General features: G+C 33.1%; 3 protein-coding genes across 3 annotated transcripts; 1 reads left to right on the top strand and 2 right to left on the bottom strand.

Annotated features, from left to right (window-relative positions):
- LOC122593023 lies at positions 1 to 1,716 on the top strand. The gene has a single exon (XM_043765359.1). It carries the CDS (start codon positions 486 to 488, stop codon positions 1,536 to 1,538), a length of 1,053 nt encoding a protein of 350 aa, XP_043621294.1. The 5' UTR covers positions 1 to 485; the 3' UTR covers positions 1,539 to 1,716.
- Positions 1,717 to 2,524: 808 nt separating this feature from the next.
- LOC122592010 (protein trichome birefringence-like) lies at positions 2,525 to 5,296 on the bottom strand. The gene is made up of 5 exons (XM_043764228.1): positions 4,503 to 5,296; positions 3,835 to 4,027; positions 3,523 to 3,716; positions 3,275 to 3,433; positions 2,525 to 2,870 (listed from the first exon to the last, which is right to left on the bottom strand). Exons 1-5 carry the CDS (start codon positions 5,294 to 5,296, stop codon positions 2,525 to 2,527), a joined length of 1,686 nt encoding a protein of 561 aa, XP_043620163.1.
- Positions 5,297 to 11,602: 6,306 nt separating this feature from the next.
- Positions 11,603 to 14,809, bottom strand: LOC122592835 (protein trichome birefringence-like). Its single transcript, XM_043765152.1, has 5 exons — positions 13,859 to 14,809; positions 13,312 to 13,504; positions 13,016 to 13,209; positions 12,770 to 12,928; positions 11,603 to 12,132 (listed from the first exon to the last, which is right to left on the bottom strand). Exons 1-5 carry the CDS (start codon positions 14,656 to 14,658, stop codon positions 11,787 to 11,789), a joined length of 1,692 nt encoding a protein of 563 aa, XP_043621087.1. The 5' UTR covers positions 14,659 to 14,809; the 3' UTR covers positions 11,603 to 11,786.
- Between the last annotated feature and the right edge of the window lie 3,521 nt (positions 14,810 to 18,330).

Here is an 18,330-nt window from a genome sequence, read left to right as displayed (position 1 = left end):
AAAGTCAAAATTAACACTAATACATCAAAGATTCTGTATCTATATCCTAACATTCATTCCAATAAATCACAATCATTTTGCATCAATTTGAGTGTCGAATTCTTATTCACTACGAGTATTACTTGCTGTCCAAGAATTCGCACCAAGGTTACAATCTCATATTCTATTCAATTTCTTGAATTGAAATTCCTAAATTAATTCATGTCTTTTAAGTTTTTTAATTGCTTTTATCATTTTCTTGATTTTGACTTTTATTGATACTTTGACTGCAAAAAGGTTTGACCCTTTTCACTCTTTCGTGTGCAATCAATTAGGATTGCTATCTGGGTATGATCCAATTGCAATAAAGTTTAGCCTTTTTAGTGTTCGGAACCAATTTATGAAATTAGGGTTTTGTGCTGAGTTGATCAATGAGATGAAATAAAGTTAGGATCTTTGTTTGATTTTAGTAGTTGAATAAATTTTGTGGGTATTGTTTGTTTGCAATGGGAGATGAAAACCCACAAAATGTTATGAATCTTGATTTAAATTTGGGGCCTATTGGTGAGAATGAGCCAAGGGGTTTGAATTTGGAAGATTGGTTAGGTGGGCAGGTTAGGGAGTCGGTTGGGAACCGGAGTTTGGCTAGGCAACGATGGAGGTCGATATGGAGGCCGGTTCTTTTTAATATGGATAGTAGGAACGGGTTAGAAACCGGGGAGGGAAGTGTGGTGGCGGATGATGGGAGGCCGTCGTTGGATGTGACTAAGACGTGTGAGAATGGTAATGGGTTACTAGAAAACGGCATTGTAGGAGAGAAGGAAGATGTTGTGAAGAGTAATGGAGATGAAGGTAGTTTTTATGATTGTAATATTTGTTTTGATATGGCGAGTGACCCTGTTGTTACTTGCTGTGGACATTTATTCTGTTGGCCGTGTCTTTATCGTTGGCTGCACATTCACTCTGATGTTAAAGAATGTCCAATTTGCAAAGGGGAAATGAATACTAAATCGGTAACTCCAATTTATGGTCGTGGGAACCCTTCACGTGTTGTCGAGGAAGATGGGAGTCTAAAGATTCCTCATAGGCCTCAAGCTAAGAGAGTCGAGAGCTGGAGACAAACCATTCAAAGAAATGCTTTTACTATGCCAATGGAGGAAATGATTCGTAGGCTGGGGAGTAGATTTGATTTGACTCGTGATTTGGTTCAGGGCCATCCTCTTCTTCCTGATAATTCACGGGAATTTTTGGAGAGGAACAACTCATTATTAAATCGATATTTGACTTCTAGTGGATTGAGAACAGACGACAATCCTACATTGGTGCCACCGTTTCAGAGTCATCAAGAACAGACACCATCAACAGAAGATCGGGATTCAGTGTCAAGTATTGCTGCTGTAATACAATCCGAAAGCCAACAGACAGTTGATACTGCAGCTGAAATTGATTCACGTGTATCTTTATCAACTTCTTCATCTAGAAGGAGGAGTGAATCTTCAAGGGTCTCTGATGTCGATAGTGGAGATTCTCGCGCACCTAGAAGGCGGCGTTTGCACTAAAAAAGAACATTTCATTGACTATTGGCAGTTTTCTTGCAAACCTGAGACTTCACCGTTAGCGTGTTCTCGGTCTAGTTATGTTTTAGTTTCTGTAAATAATCCCCTTAGCTTTTACTTCATATAATGTACGTCTTTCATGTGCTAAATAATGTATGATCTCGTTTCCATTTTTGAGAAAGATGCATTCTTGTTTCCATTATATTTTCCAAGGTTTCACTAAGGTGAAGGTGGCAGTGGCATTCTAAATGGGTTAATTATTTAAGGGTTTTGCTGAACAAAGTCCAAAGGGCTTTCGCTAAAGTGCATTAATTAGTTGTACATTTACCATAAAAATCAAGGGGCCGGCATTTAATATGAAAATGTACAACCTTTTTATGCACGTTAAGTGAAGCCCTAATGGGCATTTTCCATTATTTAATTTAAACACCCTGGAAAAGCCTCAAATAGGAAGATCCGAAGATGTGAAATTGTCCCAAACAAGTCAAGACCGGTCCACCAAGCCCAAGACAGTAAACATAACTTTTGTTTCTTAAAATTCAAGGAATAGATTTTGATATATACAAGTCTGTAATTTGAATTATCTTTAATTTTTAAGTTCATGTTTAGCAAAGTAGCTTAAACTACAATAAACAAAATAAAATTATAAAACGAATTCACATGTAATATGTACAAGGATTAAATGTAAAAGTTTGGAAACTCATTTTAACTGTGTTGTACGGTATACACTGTCAGAGTACATATGTTTATCCCAAGAAACAAAAATATAACACCAAATATTAAATATAGTTAACCATGAACGGAAGCCAACAATGAATTGAAAATGGCAATATTTATAGATAATGAAACTCTATATGTAGTCCCAAAGCTTCCTTTCAATTTACACATGTCAAGACAAAAGCTAGAAACTGTATGTATATTCTTATCTGTGTTCTACATCTATATTGCTATTTTTTAAAAAAAGGAACATAACAAGTGTAGGAGGTAATTCACAATTTCTGTTGACTTTGGTACTGTTTGACCAGAAGTTGAGCATAAAGGATTTCATTCCATACATCAGGAACACCAGGTAAGCACCAGTGGCTGCAATCTTGAAAATGTAATGGTGATTTTAGTTCTTCTGTTGAGTAATGTTGTTTCCGGTAGATTGAAGGGTGACCGTCTTTTCTGAAATCCGTTAGTCTCGTTATGTTTAGATATGACACTTGGGTTTTCATTCCTTTGAAAACTTTCTCCAAAACGACCATTTTGTCTGGATATGTTGTAAGGTAAGTAGTGTTGTAGATGGGCTCGACTTCATGGTCGCATGCTCCTCTAGAATTCCATTGCCGTCCGCTGTCCAAAGACAGAAGAAATTAAAAATTCTGAGTTTGCATAGTTACAAATGTCGATATAACCTAGCTTTAGATGGCACGTCCATACGGCATGAAAGGAATTATGACATTTTGTTGTCTCAAAATAGAGGTATATCTTCTGTTCTCGGGTCAAAATAGAGGTATATCTTCTGTTCTCGGGTTGTAGACTGTAGTTAAGGTGCATAAAAAAAATTGTACCTTCTATACCAAAAGCTCATATCTGAATTTAATGGTAAGTCTACATGCAAATTTTACGAGTTAGATAGGTTAGAACAAAACATTGGCCACTCTGACCTGATTCACTAACTTGGGCACATTTACCTCCTTTATTTTCAATGAAGGAAATGAACACTTTACATAAAACAATTAGAACATTGTTTTTACCTGAAATGAGATGCAGAATATCCTCTGAAGAAAACTGAAGTTTTTGCAGGGTTAATATTAGCATCAACCCACATTCCCCATGTTGTCAATGCTTTACGAAAGGCCTCTAACACGTTCAGTTCACTATAGACATGTCCACCTTCTTGATAATAATCTTTTCTGAAAATTTCATAAGGATCAATACCACAATACAGCTAATATCGTTCGTATCATTTTAAACTTGGAGTCCTAGAGATTTTCAATATTACCCTTTGGCAGTCTTTTCATGAGTCCACCAATGCCCAGTGTTGAAGACAACCACGTCTGCAGTTCTGTACTGATGGGCCAAGTTACTGATCATGTCAAGCCGTAGGGTCTCCTTTTTTGTTCCATATTTGTCTGTTGTTACCAATTCTTGAACTAAGAATGGTTCCTTAAAGTACTCCACTGTGCAGTTATAATCCTACCAAAATATAACAAAACTTTAAATGAACAAGTTTCAAGCAATATAATGAAAACCCATTTTGAGTTACTCGTACTAAATAATTTCTCAGCATCTATCACCAAAGAGACGGGTATACCTTGAATAGAAAAGCGTAAAAACGTTCTGATACAAAATTGTGCGTTCCTGAGACTTCATGGACCTTACTTTGATCTTTAACCGAGTTTCGTAAGATACAAACCAATGATTCCCACATATTTCTATTTAAAGAATCCCCAACGAAAACCAATCGTTTTCCTCTTAACATTTGCAACATTTTGCTTCCGTCCAACCTTTATACAAATGAACAAACAAATTCATACTTATACAATAGCCCATTGCAATAAAACCACATAATCTCTATTTCAAACAAAATTTCAAGAATTATAGTAAAAACCCATAACCAAGTCATAAGGAAAAGATACACTCCAAATTATATATCATTTGAAATTGAACAACCGGTCCATTTAACCCAAAAGAACAACCGATCCATTATCGATTTCCACCCAACCAACACGTAAAAAGGTAAAAAACGTATCACTATGGTTACCATTAACCAATCATTAATACATGGATTGATACTTGGGGGACTTGAGACTTTCATGTCTTGGGTTCAAATCCAGTGTTAGCAAAATGCTTCTCCGTCCAGGGGTTTCTTGAAATAAAACTAGGTTTTTAATTAAATTGGAGTGTATCAGTATGGTTAAAGGTATATGGGGACATGATTTGTATAATAGTAAACTAATTCAGAAATGGGTATTTACATACCTTGGTAGAGTGCAACCTTTAGGCTTCCACTTATATTGTTGAAACACTAAATCAGGCCTACCATTTGAGAAACAATTAAATTTTTTATCAATCAATGAACAAGAACCAGGCTTATACAATGGATATGTTTCATCTCTAACCCATTCTCCATCAAAGAAATTACAATCCACTAATCCCTTCAACATTTCTTCAATCCCCTGTTTTTGGCCCAAAGAAGTAACATTATTTCCCCTGTTTTTTCCTTCAAATTTTGGACTGGACCCGCTCACAGAACCATTCCCGGTATACTTCGGCATTGATTCAGATGGTTTTTGAATACCATTTTCGGTTACATTTTTCAATGCTGCTTCATTGAATTCAGTTGCTAACTTTGGCCTATTTCTGGTTTGGTTCAACACATTCACTTGAGTTTGGTTTTGAGCACCTTGGGGATCTCTTTTCACATGGGGTTTATTAAGATTCGTAGTTGGATAGCTTATAATAGTGACATTTGAATTTGGTGAAGAAAGATGTAAACTTTTTGAAGAATTCGATGGAAAAAAACAAGAATAAATTGAAGAGAACTGAGAATAAGATGATGACGAAGATGGGCTTCTTGTTGTTGTAAAAATATTAGAAAACCAAGGAGATGAAGGATTAAATGCTAAGATTAATGTAACAACGATGAATATAGCGACGAATACATATACAACATTTCTTGTTTTCTTTGTTCTAAAAGATAATATATTTTTCAGTTTCAAGTCTGAAACTAAAGTTCTTGAAGTAATTGGTACGTACTTTGTTGAATCTGCCATGAATGTGGCACAACCCAGATGCAGCAAGTATGTGTTTACGATATATAAAGGTGTTTAAACTTCAAAACGGTCAGTATCCAAATCCGTAATCCAAAAATCTGATCCGATTATATTCGATATATCGGATATCCGAACTTAGTTTTTTTATTATTATTTTATATATCTTTTTCTTTATAAGAAGATGGAAAGACCGAAAGTCTAAACTAAAAGATTTTATGGTTTTTCAAGCTCGCACCTCTCAATTCACAAGTATCCTTAAGTTTTTGGTTATGCAATGGACCTAATATAAAATTATGGTTCTATAAGTGATAAATCCATGCTCACATGCGATTATGGTTATGATTTTATGGACGTATTATTTTCATGATATAGCCATATAGGTATTAAGAGATATGTTTTTTCGATCAACAAATTTGGGCTCAGCGACATGTTTTTTTATATGCCCAACTCCAAATACAGAGGAAACTCATACTAAAAAAAAACTCTTTCATCATTCCTAGGAGCATTTTGCTCACACCAGTATTTGAACCTAAAACCTCTCAGTCTCATAAAATAGAATTATCGATATTTGGGTATCTAATTTCAGATATCCAATTCAAATATCCAAGTTATAGGAAATTTCACATATGTACTTAGATACTAAATTTTTTTAATCCGAAGTTTTAGACCTTTACTTATACACTGGTCTAAAAATCTTGTATGAATTAAAAAAAAAAAATGTAAGAACAGATATTAGTGTAGTTATGTTGGATAATTGGATCCATGTTAGAGGGAAGGGTGTAGTGTTAAACCTTCGGCAATTTGGCAAGTTTTGACAAAAAACTAGCCAATGATAAAAAGCGACATGTATTTAGCCAAAAGTTTGCCAATACTAGCCGATCCATGCCAATGTTGATAGTATAGTGTTTTTTTTTTGCCAATTTTTACCAAAACTTGCCGATGTAACTTGTCAAAACTTCAAAGGAAAAAGACAAAAAAAAAAAAAAAACTTGTCGATGTAATGCTCCCAACGTTCACTTTCATCGGCCAAAACTAGCCGATGTATCTTGCCGATTAAACTTGCCGATAGATGCCGATGCACATGCTATAGTATAGCCGATAAGCCAATGTTTGCCGATGGTTTTTGCCGATAAAACAAGTTGACTACACCTTTGCCCCTTACTCTTCCATTTGGATTCGCTATATAACCTGTAACACCCCAAGATTTTAAGGTAAAAGAAATTAACCCATTTTCATAGTTTTGACATTAAACTAATTTCCTAATATTTTATTTTTGAATAAGGGGTTAATTTAGTTAGAACTTTAGTGAATAGCGGGTAAAATACCCACAAAAGGTGGGATGGGTCGCGACACCTCCTGAGAATGCCAGCCATCCATATGACTTATGAGTCATTTTCCACTCTCCTTCTTCTTCTCTACAACTTCATGCAATTCTATCATCTCCTTTCAAAATCAAAAGCTTAATTTTTCTAATTCAAAGGGAAATCATTGTACTAAACATCACCATCTTACAATCTCCATTCAAGAATCAAAAGTTAGGATTTGTGGGTCTTAGTGGTGGTGGCCGAATTTCAAAGAGAAAAGAGGGGAAGAAGAATTTCCAACTTAATTCTTGAATAACCTATTGTTTGTTGAGGTATTAATTTCCTCTAATTTAGTTTTAGGGTTGAACTACCTAATGTTAATCTTAAGGATGGAAGTAACTCAATGACAAATGGGTTAGGTTTTGGGTTTAGAAAAGGTTAGTGATTGAGTGTGACTAGGTTGAACTAGTCATAGTTGTGAATGTAAGCTTATGCATTTTACGATATGATTTTAGGTTGAAGCTTGCTTGTGCTTGTTGTTTAGCGTTATTCTCTTTGTTGCGGATGAGGTGAGTATATTTGCATACCTTTATGTTTATGTTGGGTCAATTGACCACCATGTTGAAGTATTTGTCCATGTGTGGATAGACCACCATGTTGAAGTTATTTGTCTATGTGTGGAAAGACCACCATGTTGAAGTTATTTGTCCATGTGTGGAAAGATCACCATGTTGAAGTTATTTGTCCATGTGTGGAAAGACCACCATGTTGAAGTTGTTAGTCCATGTGTGGTAATTGATTGGCTTATATGGATCCATATATGTGTTGTTAGTGTGCAAGGTGAACATGTAAATGTGTCATGACGATGTCATAGGTTACACGTAATAGTCCTTGTACTTGCCCTCCTTCGTAATCGTAAATGTATGCAAGTATATTCACCAAGCCTTTGCTTATATTTTAGTTGTTTACCCTTTTTATAGGTAGTTCCGGAAGAAGGAACTAGGATTGTTGATTTGAAAGTGTTGATTTAGAGCTTGAAGTAAAGATTTGCAAGATTTGAAGGTATTTAGGTCATTCATGGATGAATGACAAGCTTTTGGGTTTAGAGGCTTAGTTATCCCGCTCCTTTTGGCTCTTGGTACATTTTGGTTGATGGTCATATTTTGTTATATTATGTAAAAGATCAGGTGTAAAGCTTTTTAGAAAAGATGTAAAGTTGCACTTTGGGCGAAAATTGTGTCAAAATGGGTAAGATGACCCGTTTACTTGTAGAAACTTGGTTTGTATAAATGGATGGTATGGAGACTTTTGGAAATGTAGTGTTAGTTGATTTATGTCAAAACTAAGTTGCTAATCAGTTGTCGGAAGCTCGGTTTTGAGAAAAAAGGGTCAAAAGTTGTTCAATGTGTCAAAAGTACGAAACCTGAAGAGGACGGCCTTTGTGCAGAGGACGGCTCTTGTGGACGGCCTCTGCAGGACACAAGAGTCGTGCTCCTCTGTAATTTTTTACACTTTTTTTTCCGAGGCTTCGTTTGATCTTTCCGGGACCTGAAACTCATACAATAGACTTATATTAACAATCTAAGAAGGTTCAATTTGCCATTTTTTAAATTTGAGAACTTTAATTTTTGGCGAAGATTGGCCATATTTTTCTAAGTATAATTTAACTAATTTGCGTTTCTTTTCTTTTATGTTCATACTTTTGGGACTAAATTGAGTCGAGACGTTTCATAACCCCATGCATGTCAATTCTAAACAATAATCAAACAAGTATAAAAGATGTGTCATCGATCACGAAGGTGTATGAATTTTCCATTAAATAAATAAAAATCAACAATGTAAAGATGAATTTAAAAACACTGTATATCTATTTACGCAACCAACACGTGACATCCTTTTATTTGAGATCTCTAAGAAATCGTAAACTAAGATTTGGTAACATTGTCTTTCTATTACATATTCAGTCAACGGTCTACCTTGTACAAAAATGGTTGACCATTAAATAGTTATTTGTAATGAGTATAACTTAACAGCCCTGTAGGAGGCCTCGAATAGGAAGATACTAAGTTGTCCAAAACAAGTCGAGATCGGTCCAAGACAAAGCCGTTATTGAAAACATAAGCAGAGGCGGATCGAGGAATTTGATTAACAAGGTGCAAAAAAATTTCCGTGACGACCATATGACATAAATACACCGAATATCAGCTATACTAATATTGTTAATAATGAAAGAAAACAAAAAACAGAAATGTTGCTACACTAGAAAAAGATGCAACAAAAGCAAGAAAAAATAACTTATTATTGTTATTACACATCAAGTAATATACTCGTACTCTATAGCAAATTTATTATAAAAAAAAAAACAAAATCAATAACAATATTATCATAGGTTCAAAGTTGAATAGTTTTCTTAATCTTCTATCTATGATAACGCTAAATATGAGATAAAATAAATTGCAGGTTATTTTTTATGATGGTATTTGAAAAACATAAAATTTATCGAAGTTTTAAAGATTATAAAAAGACGCTGACCAAAGACTTAAAGATGGAAGAGAGTTTGTTTTTTTTTATTTTATCGCACTTGTAAAAAGAAACTCATCATAATTTAAATATTATATATTTAAAAAAAGAAGAGCAAAGCATTGATGTAACAATTTGGGCTGGGGGCATTATGATAACTTGGGCTAATATATGAAAATACCTATAACCAAAGTAGTTCTATATAAACAACTCAGGAAAAGTTATCGAGGACATTACCCCCGTTGTTAATAAACTACATCCGACCTTTACATATGTGCATGCATATGTTAGCCAGCCTAATATAAAAGGATCGAGTAATCCTTAAAGTTAAGCCCAACTCAATTCTCTACTCCTGGCCCAAATCTCAAGTCCCCGTTCTGCCACTTGTTTGACACTTTGACAAATTCTCGAAGAACTTTAAAGTTTTGCTTCGTGAATCTTTTGTTTAGCCAATTCATACAAAGATTGGAATAACAGTGTATGCTAATCCTAATCTTTCCTACTTGATTTATGTTGCTCATCCTTAAACGTATTTTTAGTCTTTTAAAACATTTCAAATATTGTGCCTAAATTGATCATCGACTTGTCATACAGAAATCGATGCGACTAAACTTTCCTGGATTAATGTGGTTAAAGTTAGATGTGGCATATATAAAGATTACTAGATTAAACTCGTATATTGTACAAGGTTGACCAAGAACGTAAATAAAAAAGTATATTAACGGTTACAGTAATAGGTTATGATAATATATATAACTGTCAGATTACAACCGATACAAATAATAAAATTATTATTTATGAGGATATGATAAATTTCAAATATGTTAAAAGCTCACACGGCAAACTAAACACTAATGTCACATGTACAATAAATTATCATTTCTTAGTCATATATTTATAATGATGTATAGCATTCACGAATATTTTATTTATGTTCGATATGTATAAGCAATGCTAAAATAAAAATGTTACCATTATGCTAATGGGTTGGCGGCTTATTGGTAAAGTCTTTGGTCTTGGCGAAATCCACTGGGGTTTAAATTTTACTTTCTACATATGTAAGAGTGGATTATTATTGGGGTTTTTGAGAGTCTAAGGTTCATCCCAAACATGCATTGTTTGAACTCCACATATTATCTAATTGAATGATGTCTGGACTGCTAACTACTAACATCCAACTCACTTTAAAAAAAACAAAAAAGGGAAAGAAATGTTAGCATTCTACTATAACGGTCATTTCACGTTAAACGGGTCAAGAGATACGAGGTGTACATGAGATCAAAATAGTGGGGGCCGTGGGGTCGCGCACCTTCCGGGGTCTATAAGTGGATAAACGAATAGTCTTATGAGAAATATGTTGTTGTGACCATTACAAAATTCGTGCAACTTTGGATGTATAGAGGCAACTTGTTGTATTTGAAAAGTGTCACAATTCATATCGATATCCGCATTGAAATATATTGACACGTTTTTAAAAACTTTTAAAAAGAAAAAAAAAACTCTCGAATCGATACACAGTTGATAGTTTTGTATACACAAATTCGAAATTAATTCATGCATGATTATATGTGTCGACCATGTGGTGGTGAGAGAGAGGCTTAGTTGTCATTTTAGAGAGTTTGTGGTGGTGATTTCGTCGGTTAGGCTTTTTCTCTCTGGCGGAGACCCCACCTTCGATTAATAGGATCACCGACGGTGTTGAAATAAAAAAAAATTGCATTTCTTTGCAACAAAAATTGTAATAGATACGGAGTATAATATTTCTTAAAAGACATTCCATGTGAAAGAATTAGAAAGTTGTTGAATCATTAAGTAGAAGAAAATCATCTTAACAAGAATAATCGGGGATTAAAAAAATTACTGTCGAGGGGTCAGATTCTAAAAAAATATACTCCGTAACAAATATAATACTCCGTATTTTATAGTGTAAAATTGAATAAAGTACACGCCTTTTTTTGTAAGGTTGAAAAAATTGAAGTCCTTCTAACTCCTACGTGGCTCTGCCCAAACGAATGAAGACATTAACACGTACTCAGTAAGCAATGTTTTGAAATATTATAATAATAATAATATAGTTTACATTTTGACCACCGGTATCGTTACGAGATATTGATGGAATGGATTGGTTGTTTGTTGGTCATTGCTTTAAACTTTAGTCACGCTAAATTTTATTACATATTAATTTACAGTGAGCTTCATTTTGAGCAACCGATTTTTGACTATCCAATGCTATCTATATTTTACAAACGTATGAAAGTAAAATATATAAGTTTAGTTTACACTTTACAGAGCCAATGTCCCTTAATTTGTACTCAAAGGAGTAACAATATTTATTTTTATTATACCAAGAAAAGTCGGTAGAAAAATGGTTAATTATTTGACTGAAAAAGCAGAGTTGGCTAACAAAAGCAACGAGTACTTTATTCGCCATATGTTTAACAACAGATTATTACTACTAGTTAAGTTGCTATTAAAACGGCAATAATAATAAATTAATGAAAATTTATAGCCCAAAGCCTCCTTTTCTTTACAATTACGAGTACAATTTACACATATAGACAGTATTTTTCAAAACTCAAACTAGAAACTATATGTATATTCTTATTTGTATTCTAAATCTATATTTCTATAATTTTTTTAAAAGGAACTTAACAAGTATAGGCAATTCACATTTTCTGTTGACTTTGGTATTGTTTGACCAAAAGTTGAGCATAAAGGATTTCATTCCATGCATCAGGAACACCAGGTAAGCACCAGTGGCTACAATCTTGAAAATGTAATGGTGATTTTAGTTCTTCTGTTGAGTAATGTTGTTTCCTGTAGATTGAAGGGTGGCCGTCTTTTCTGAAATCCGTTAGTCTCGTTATGTTTAGATACAACACTTGGGTTTTCATTCCTTTGAAAACTTTCTCCAAAACAACCATTTTGTCTGGATAAGCCGTAAGGTAAGTAGTGTTGTTGATGGGCTCGACTTCATGGTCGCATGCTCCTCCAGAATTCCATTGCCCACCGCTGTCCAAAGAGAAAAAGACAAAAAAAACTTGAAAGTTTGCATAGTTACAAATGTCGGTATAACCTAGCTTAGATGGCACGTCCATACAACATGAATGAAATTATGGCATTTTGTTGTTGGACAATTGAGGTTTTTTTTGTTTTGGAAATAAAAAACAAAGATAATAACGATAGTTTTAAGGATAGGGTACCAACTATGGATCATGTGTACATACAAGAACTTAACAAGAAAATTCACAGTATTGAAACGCCAAATTTCTTATTAATACCAAATGAAACATGACAAGATGTGCATAATGGGCCAGCAAAAGTTCATGTAAAGTTGGGTCATTTTTGGCATGAGGTGGGTTGATCCGATTATAACACATCTAATTTTTATTTTTTTGTATTTAATGAACTAGCGCGTCAAAATGATGGGGAAACTTTTATGCACTAAAGAGGTACAATATGGGCAACTTTCTACCCATTCGACCATTTGAGCTGTGTCCTTATAGTCGGTTTTGAATTTTACGAATTAGATACTTTAGAATAAACATAAGCCAATTTGACCCGTTCACTAATTGATCCCATTTGGCTACTTTAGTTTTGATGAAGGAAATAAACACTTTGCAAAACTCAAGCACAACATTAGTTTTACCTGAAATGAGATGCAGAATATCCTCTGAAGAAAACAGAAGTTTTTGCAGGGTTAATATTAGCATCAACCCACATTCCCCATGTTGTTATCGCTTTACGAAAGGCCTCCAAAACGTTAAGTTCGCTATAAACATGTCCACCTTCTTGATAATAATCTTGCCTGAAAATTTCATAAAGGTCAGTACCACAACACGTAGATATTTTTCTTATCATACTAATTATGGAGTCCTAAAATTATTAAGATTACCCTTTGGCAGTCTTGTCATGAGTCCACCAATGCCCGGTGTTGAAAACAACCACGTCTGCAGTTCTGTACTGATGGGCTGAGTTACTGATCAAGTCAAGCCGCAGGGTCTCCTTCCTTGTTCCATTTTTGTCTTTGGTTACCCATTCTTGAACTAAGAATGGTGCCACAAAGAACTCTACTGTGCAGTTATAATCCTACCAAAAGATAACAATATTTCAGATAAGCAAGTTTCCAGCAATATAATGAAAGCCCATTTTGAGCAACCAAAAAATTTATCAACATTTATGAGGATATACCTTGAATATAAAAGCATAAGAAGGTTCTGATCTAAAATTGTGCCTTCCTGAGGCTTCATAAACCTTACTTTGATCTTTAACCGAATTTCTTAAGATACAAATCAATGATTCCCACATATTTCTATTTAAAGAATCCCCAACGAAAACTAACCGCTTTCCTCTCAACATTTGCAACATTTTGCTTCCATCCAACCTATATATAAATGAACAAACAACTTCATACTTATAGGATAGCCAATTGCAATAAAAGCACAAAATCCATAATTCATAAAAAAAATTACAAAAATTGAAGTAAAAACCCATAACTACGTCTTAGTCAAAAGATACAGTCAATACATTATTAAATCACTTAAATTTGAACAACCGACCCATTATCTAGCCCCCATCCAAACAGGGAAAAAAAAAAAGGTAAATTATGTATGAATATGGTTAAAGGTATATGGGCCATGGGGCCATGATTTGAACCCCCATAACCAAACATACCCAAAAACTAAAGTAGCAAAATTATTCAAAAATGAAGAAATGGGTATCAACTTGTTTTACATACCTTGGTAAAGTGCAACCTTTAGGCTTCCACTTGTATTCTTGAAACCCTAAATCAGGCCTACCATTTGAGAAACAATTGAATTGTTCATCAATCAATGAACAAGAACCAGGTTTATACAATGGATATGTCTCATCTCTAACCCATTCTCCATCAAACAAATCACAACCCACTAAACCCTTCAACAATTCATCAAACCCTTGTTTTTCATTCCCCTGTTTTTGGCCCAAAGAAGTAACATTATTTCCTCTGTTTTTTTCTTCAAGTTTTGGACTGGGCCCACTTACAGAACCATTCCCCATATATTTCGGCACTGATTCAAGAGGTTTTTGAATTCCATTTTCAGTTGCATTTTTCAATTCTGGTTTGTTGAATTGTGTTGCTAAATTTGGCCCATTTGTGGTTTGGTTCACTTGGGTTTGATTTTGAGCAACTGTGGGATCTTTTTTCACATGGGGTTTATCAGTTGGAGATCCTGGAATGGTGACATTTGAACTTGGGGAAGAAAGATCAAAACTTTTTGAAGAATTTGATGGAAAAAAGTAAGAATAAATTGAAGATAATTGAGAAGATGAAGATGAAGATGAAGATGGGCTTGTTGTAAAAATATTGGAAAACCAAGGAGATGAAGGATCAGGGGAAGGATTAAATGCTAAGAAAAAAGTAACTGCAACGAAAATAGCGACGAATACATATACAAAAGCTCTTGTTTTCTTTGTTCTAAAAGAAAATATATTTTTCAATTTCAAGTCTGATACTAAAGTTCTTGAAGTAATTGGTAGGTACTTTGTTGAATCTGCCATGAATGTGGCACAACCCAGATGCAGAAACTGTGTGTGTATAGTGACTGAACTGTATAATTGTATATGTATGTGTAAAGAGAAATATAGATACAGAGAGAATACAGTTTTCTTGTGGACTCTTTTGTCGAAAGAGAGAAGGACAGTCAGAGAAAGAATGGGGTGGAGAGATGTTTATTCTTTGTAAAGTGGAGTTGCAATCAATTATTTATATTTTTGCAAGATTCACTCTCCTAAAATAAAAGCACTTAATTAATAATTAATTGTCTTAACTAGAAACAATGTGCAGCTTTAAATCATAATTTATGAGCTTTCGTTATTTGGATATATATAATTTTTTTTAACATTTATTTGGATCATTTATATATGGAAAAATTGGAACGTATAAAGTGATATTATTACTCTTATTATTGTTGTTATTATAACTATTTTGATTTTGATAGAGCAAAGTCTTAAAGTCGACATTACGGGAACAAAATTAACTCAAGTTTATGAGCTACTTTATTAAAGATTTTAAGCCAATGATAACTAGTCTAACTGGTCAGAGACATATCAGGTTTTACTCATGGTCTTAAGTTCGATTCATAGGGATGACAAGTCTTGGGGTTTTTTTACTCTAAATACTTGTAACGGCTCATGGTCAACATTTCGTTTTCTAGGGTACATGCAAGGCTTCACCGTTATACGGTGAGGTTTCCCTGATGTCGCATACCGACTAAATGTTCGGAAAAAAAATTTATTAAAGATTTTAGTACATACATGGTATTCTACATGAGTTGAATGTGGACAAAATTCATGGTTAACCCATTCAATATCCTGATGATTGTGTGTTCTCATTCCTATTTTCATGAATAATAAGGTTATGGGCCTTGGGTTAGAGCACCGTCGGGAATGAGGTCCAATGTGAAAATTTGGGATGACCATTGACGCCCGACAATGCTTCCTATGATCGTGTAGTTGTACTTTAAGTCTATAGCATAACGTTGTGAGGTTAAAGCATCATTGATCATATGACTCGATACAAATTTTGGGTTTGAGAGATGGATCACTTGATATAAACTCAAATGCCACGTTACCATGAGTATGTCATGACAAAACTATTTTCAATAGATAATGCAATCCCTTTCAAAAATTAAATATGAGATAGATAAATAGATAATACAATCTTCTCTCTTTTCTTAATTATAAATAATTAGCACAATGCCCACGCAAAACAGCGGTAGTCATAGCGGTGACAGTGTAGCGGTGAGGGCGACTGTTGATGTTGGAGACAGCGTCGAGTGGTGTAGATAATTGATGTAAAAGTAATTGATTTGGAAGTAATTAATGTAAAGAGTTAATGAAAATATTTTAAAAGATAATGATAGTGTAATTTAATAATTAAGAATATTTTAAATAATTTCTTCGTGTAACTTTTAAAGAGATAGTTGTTTTTCTTTATTAGATAATATAAAAGTAAATTAAGAATAAGAAATAATAGTATTTTAGGTATATAAAAAAGTGCTGAATTTTATAAAATAGGATATGTCATTTTGTATTTTAAGGGGGAGGGAGTCATCATTCTCCATCTCTCCATTTTCCTTAAATTATCAAATCAAATTACTCCATTTTATTTTAACTCTCCAACCTTTTTTTCAACATTCTTTAATGGCAGCCATCAACTCCCAACCTTTTCTTTAAATTTTCATAATTTATCCTTAACATTATTAATTTTGCGTAATTAACTCTTTTTTTACATTATATGTTTTATTAATAACAAAACACATTACATAATATTTAAAAAATATTACATAATAAAAATTAAAAAATACATAATTAAAAAAGACTGTACATAATAAAAACACATAATGCATTACTTTTAAAAAAAATGGTATTCTTATGAATTAATATATTATTTGTGTTTATTTTGGTTGTGTTTTTAGAAGATTAAATTGGCACATATGTATAGAAAAATAATAATAATAATAATAATAAAAAGAAGTTTGGCATGGTTTACACTTTTGGTCTTTGGCGTGTGCAAACTTATAGTGTTAATCCCTTAACAGTCACTAGATCATTAAAAATGTTACATTTTCAGTCCTCCCCCACCCATCTCTCTTTCAGCCTTCTGCGAGAATCCATCTCCCTCCCTATCTCCCCACCTCCATCTCCCTTGAGTGGCGTCGAACCACTTTCAACCCTCTCATCTCCCTTCCATCTCCTTCTCATCTCACTCACTCCCTCCCTCCCTCCCTCCCCTAAGGGGTTATAGATACAATATTTATGTCTACAACTAGCTAGTTGCGTGTTTATAAAACTTTCAAGAATACATAATTTTTGTTTTGAAAAACTTTATACAATATGTATATTTACTGGACTAACATAAACAAATTTATAAGCTAACTTACATTTTAATAAAACAAAAAAATAAGTGTATAGACAGTAAAATATCAGTACGCATAAAGCAATGTCAAATATTTAATATCATTACTTTAAAAATTCTAAAAATTATTATACACGAGTCTAAATATCTATAGTATATGACTTTAAAAAATATAAACACATATGTTAGCGTAGTTATGTTAGATCCATATTATGCTTCTACTTGGATTCGGTATAAACCTTCAAGTCAATTCTAAACAATAATCAAGTAAGTATAAAAGATGTCTCGTCGATGAATTTAAGCTACAATTAAAATAAGAACGAAAGGTGTATGAATAATGAATTATTCATTAAAGAATAAATCAACAATGTAAAGATGGTTCTTTTTATAAAAAACACTGTATTTCTATTCACGCAACATGTGACACCTTTTTATTTGCGATCTCTAAGGAATCGTAAACTAAGTTTGGGACTTTTTCGGTGGTTCTACCTTGTAACATGGTTATATATATATATATATAATATATATATATATATATAATATATAGGGAACCTTATTTTAAGAATCCATTTTTTTTGTAACAACTGTGAGAACTCTTAAATTTCATATTGGAACACATGTTTTTTTTGTTCATTCGCATGTGAAACGTTGTAAAAACATATGTTGTAAATTTATTTTTTTTCGAAACCTTATATATAGCCGTTTGTCACATGTGAACAAAAAACGTGAACAAATTCATTCACAAGTTTATAAAAGGCTAATTTGAATGTTTCTTGAAAAAGTTTTTTCTACAACATATATTTTTATATCATTTTACATGTGAATGAACAAAAAAAAATATGTAAACAAATATATAATTTAAAAGTTCTCATGGTTTTTTTTAAAAAAAATGGTTCTCAATTAAAATAAAGAATATATATATACAAATACAAATGGGAACCCCATTAATTCATATTATCTGGTTAGTGTACTTCATAGTTGTCGACTCGACTTAAAATTTGATTTTTTGACTCGTGACTCGAATCGTAAGAGTTAAGATATTTGAAAATATGGTATTTTTATAATTATGTGCAAGTATTTATTGAATACATATTGTAATGTATTAAGGTATTAAGCTAAAAATAGAAGATACTATTATAATCAAATCAAATTTAAAAGTATATAATAGAGTTATTATAAAAATATATTTAAAAAATAGAAAAATAAAAAAAATTATTTTGTGACTCGTGACTCGGAACATGACTCAGACCGACTCGCATCACAAAACACGAGTCATGTTACGAGTCTAGAGTAAAGCGAGTCATCTTATCGAG

Source organism: Erigeron canadensis, chromosome 3 (assembly GCF_010389155.1).
Source record: "Erigeron canadensis isolate Cc75 chromosome 3, C_canadensis_v1, whole genome shotgun sequence".
In the NCBI taxonomy this organism is placed as follows: domain Eukaryota; kingdom Viridiplantae; phylum Streptophyta; class Magnoliopsida; order Asterales; family Asteraceae; genus Erigeron; species Erigeron canadensis.
The sequence above is the reverse complement of the archived record's forward strand: the minus strand, read 5'-3'. Positions and strand labels throughout refer to the sequence as shown.

Coding starts and splice junctions, on each gene's coding strand:
- LOC122593023 (XM_043765359.1), top strand. CDS start 486: ATGGGAGATGAAAACCCACAAAATGTTATGAATCTTGATTTAAATTTG.
- LOC122592010 (XM_043764228.1), bottom strand. CDS start 5,296: ATGGCAGATTCAACAAAGTACGTACCAATTACTTCAAGAACTTTAGTT. Junction 4,028..4,502: donor AAAGGTTGCACTCTACCAAG/GTATGTAAATAC, acceptor ATTTGTATAAAG/GTTGGACGGAAGCAAAATGT. Junction 3,717..3,834: donor TTTACGCTTTTCTATTCAAG/GTATACCCGTCT, acceptor ATATTTTGGTAG/GATTATAACTGCACAGTGGA.
- LOC122592835 (XM_043765152.1), bottom strand. CDS start 14,658: ATGGCAGATTCAACAAAGTACCTACCAATTACTTCAAGAACTTTAGTA. Junction 13,505..13,858: donor AAAGGTTGCACTTTACCAAG/GTATGTAAAACA, acceptor ATTTATATATAG/GTTGGATGGAAGCAAAATGT. Junction 12,929..13,015: donor CATGACAAGACTGCCAAAGG/GTAATCTTAATA, acceptor TGAAATTTTCAG/GCAAGATTATTATCAAGAAG.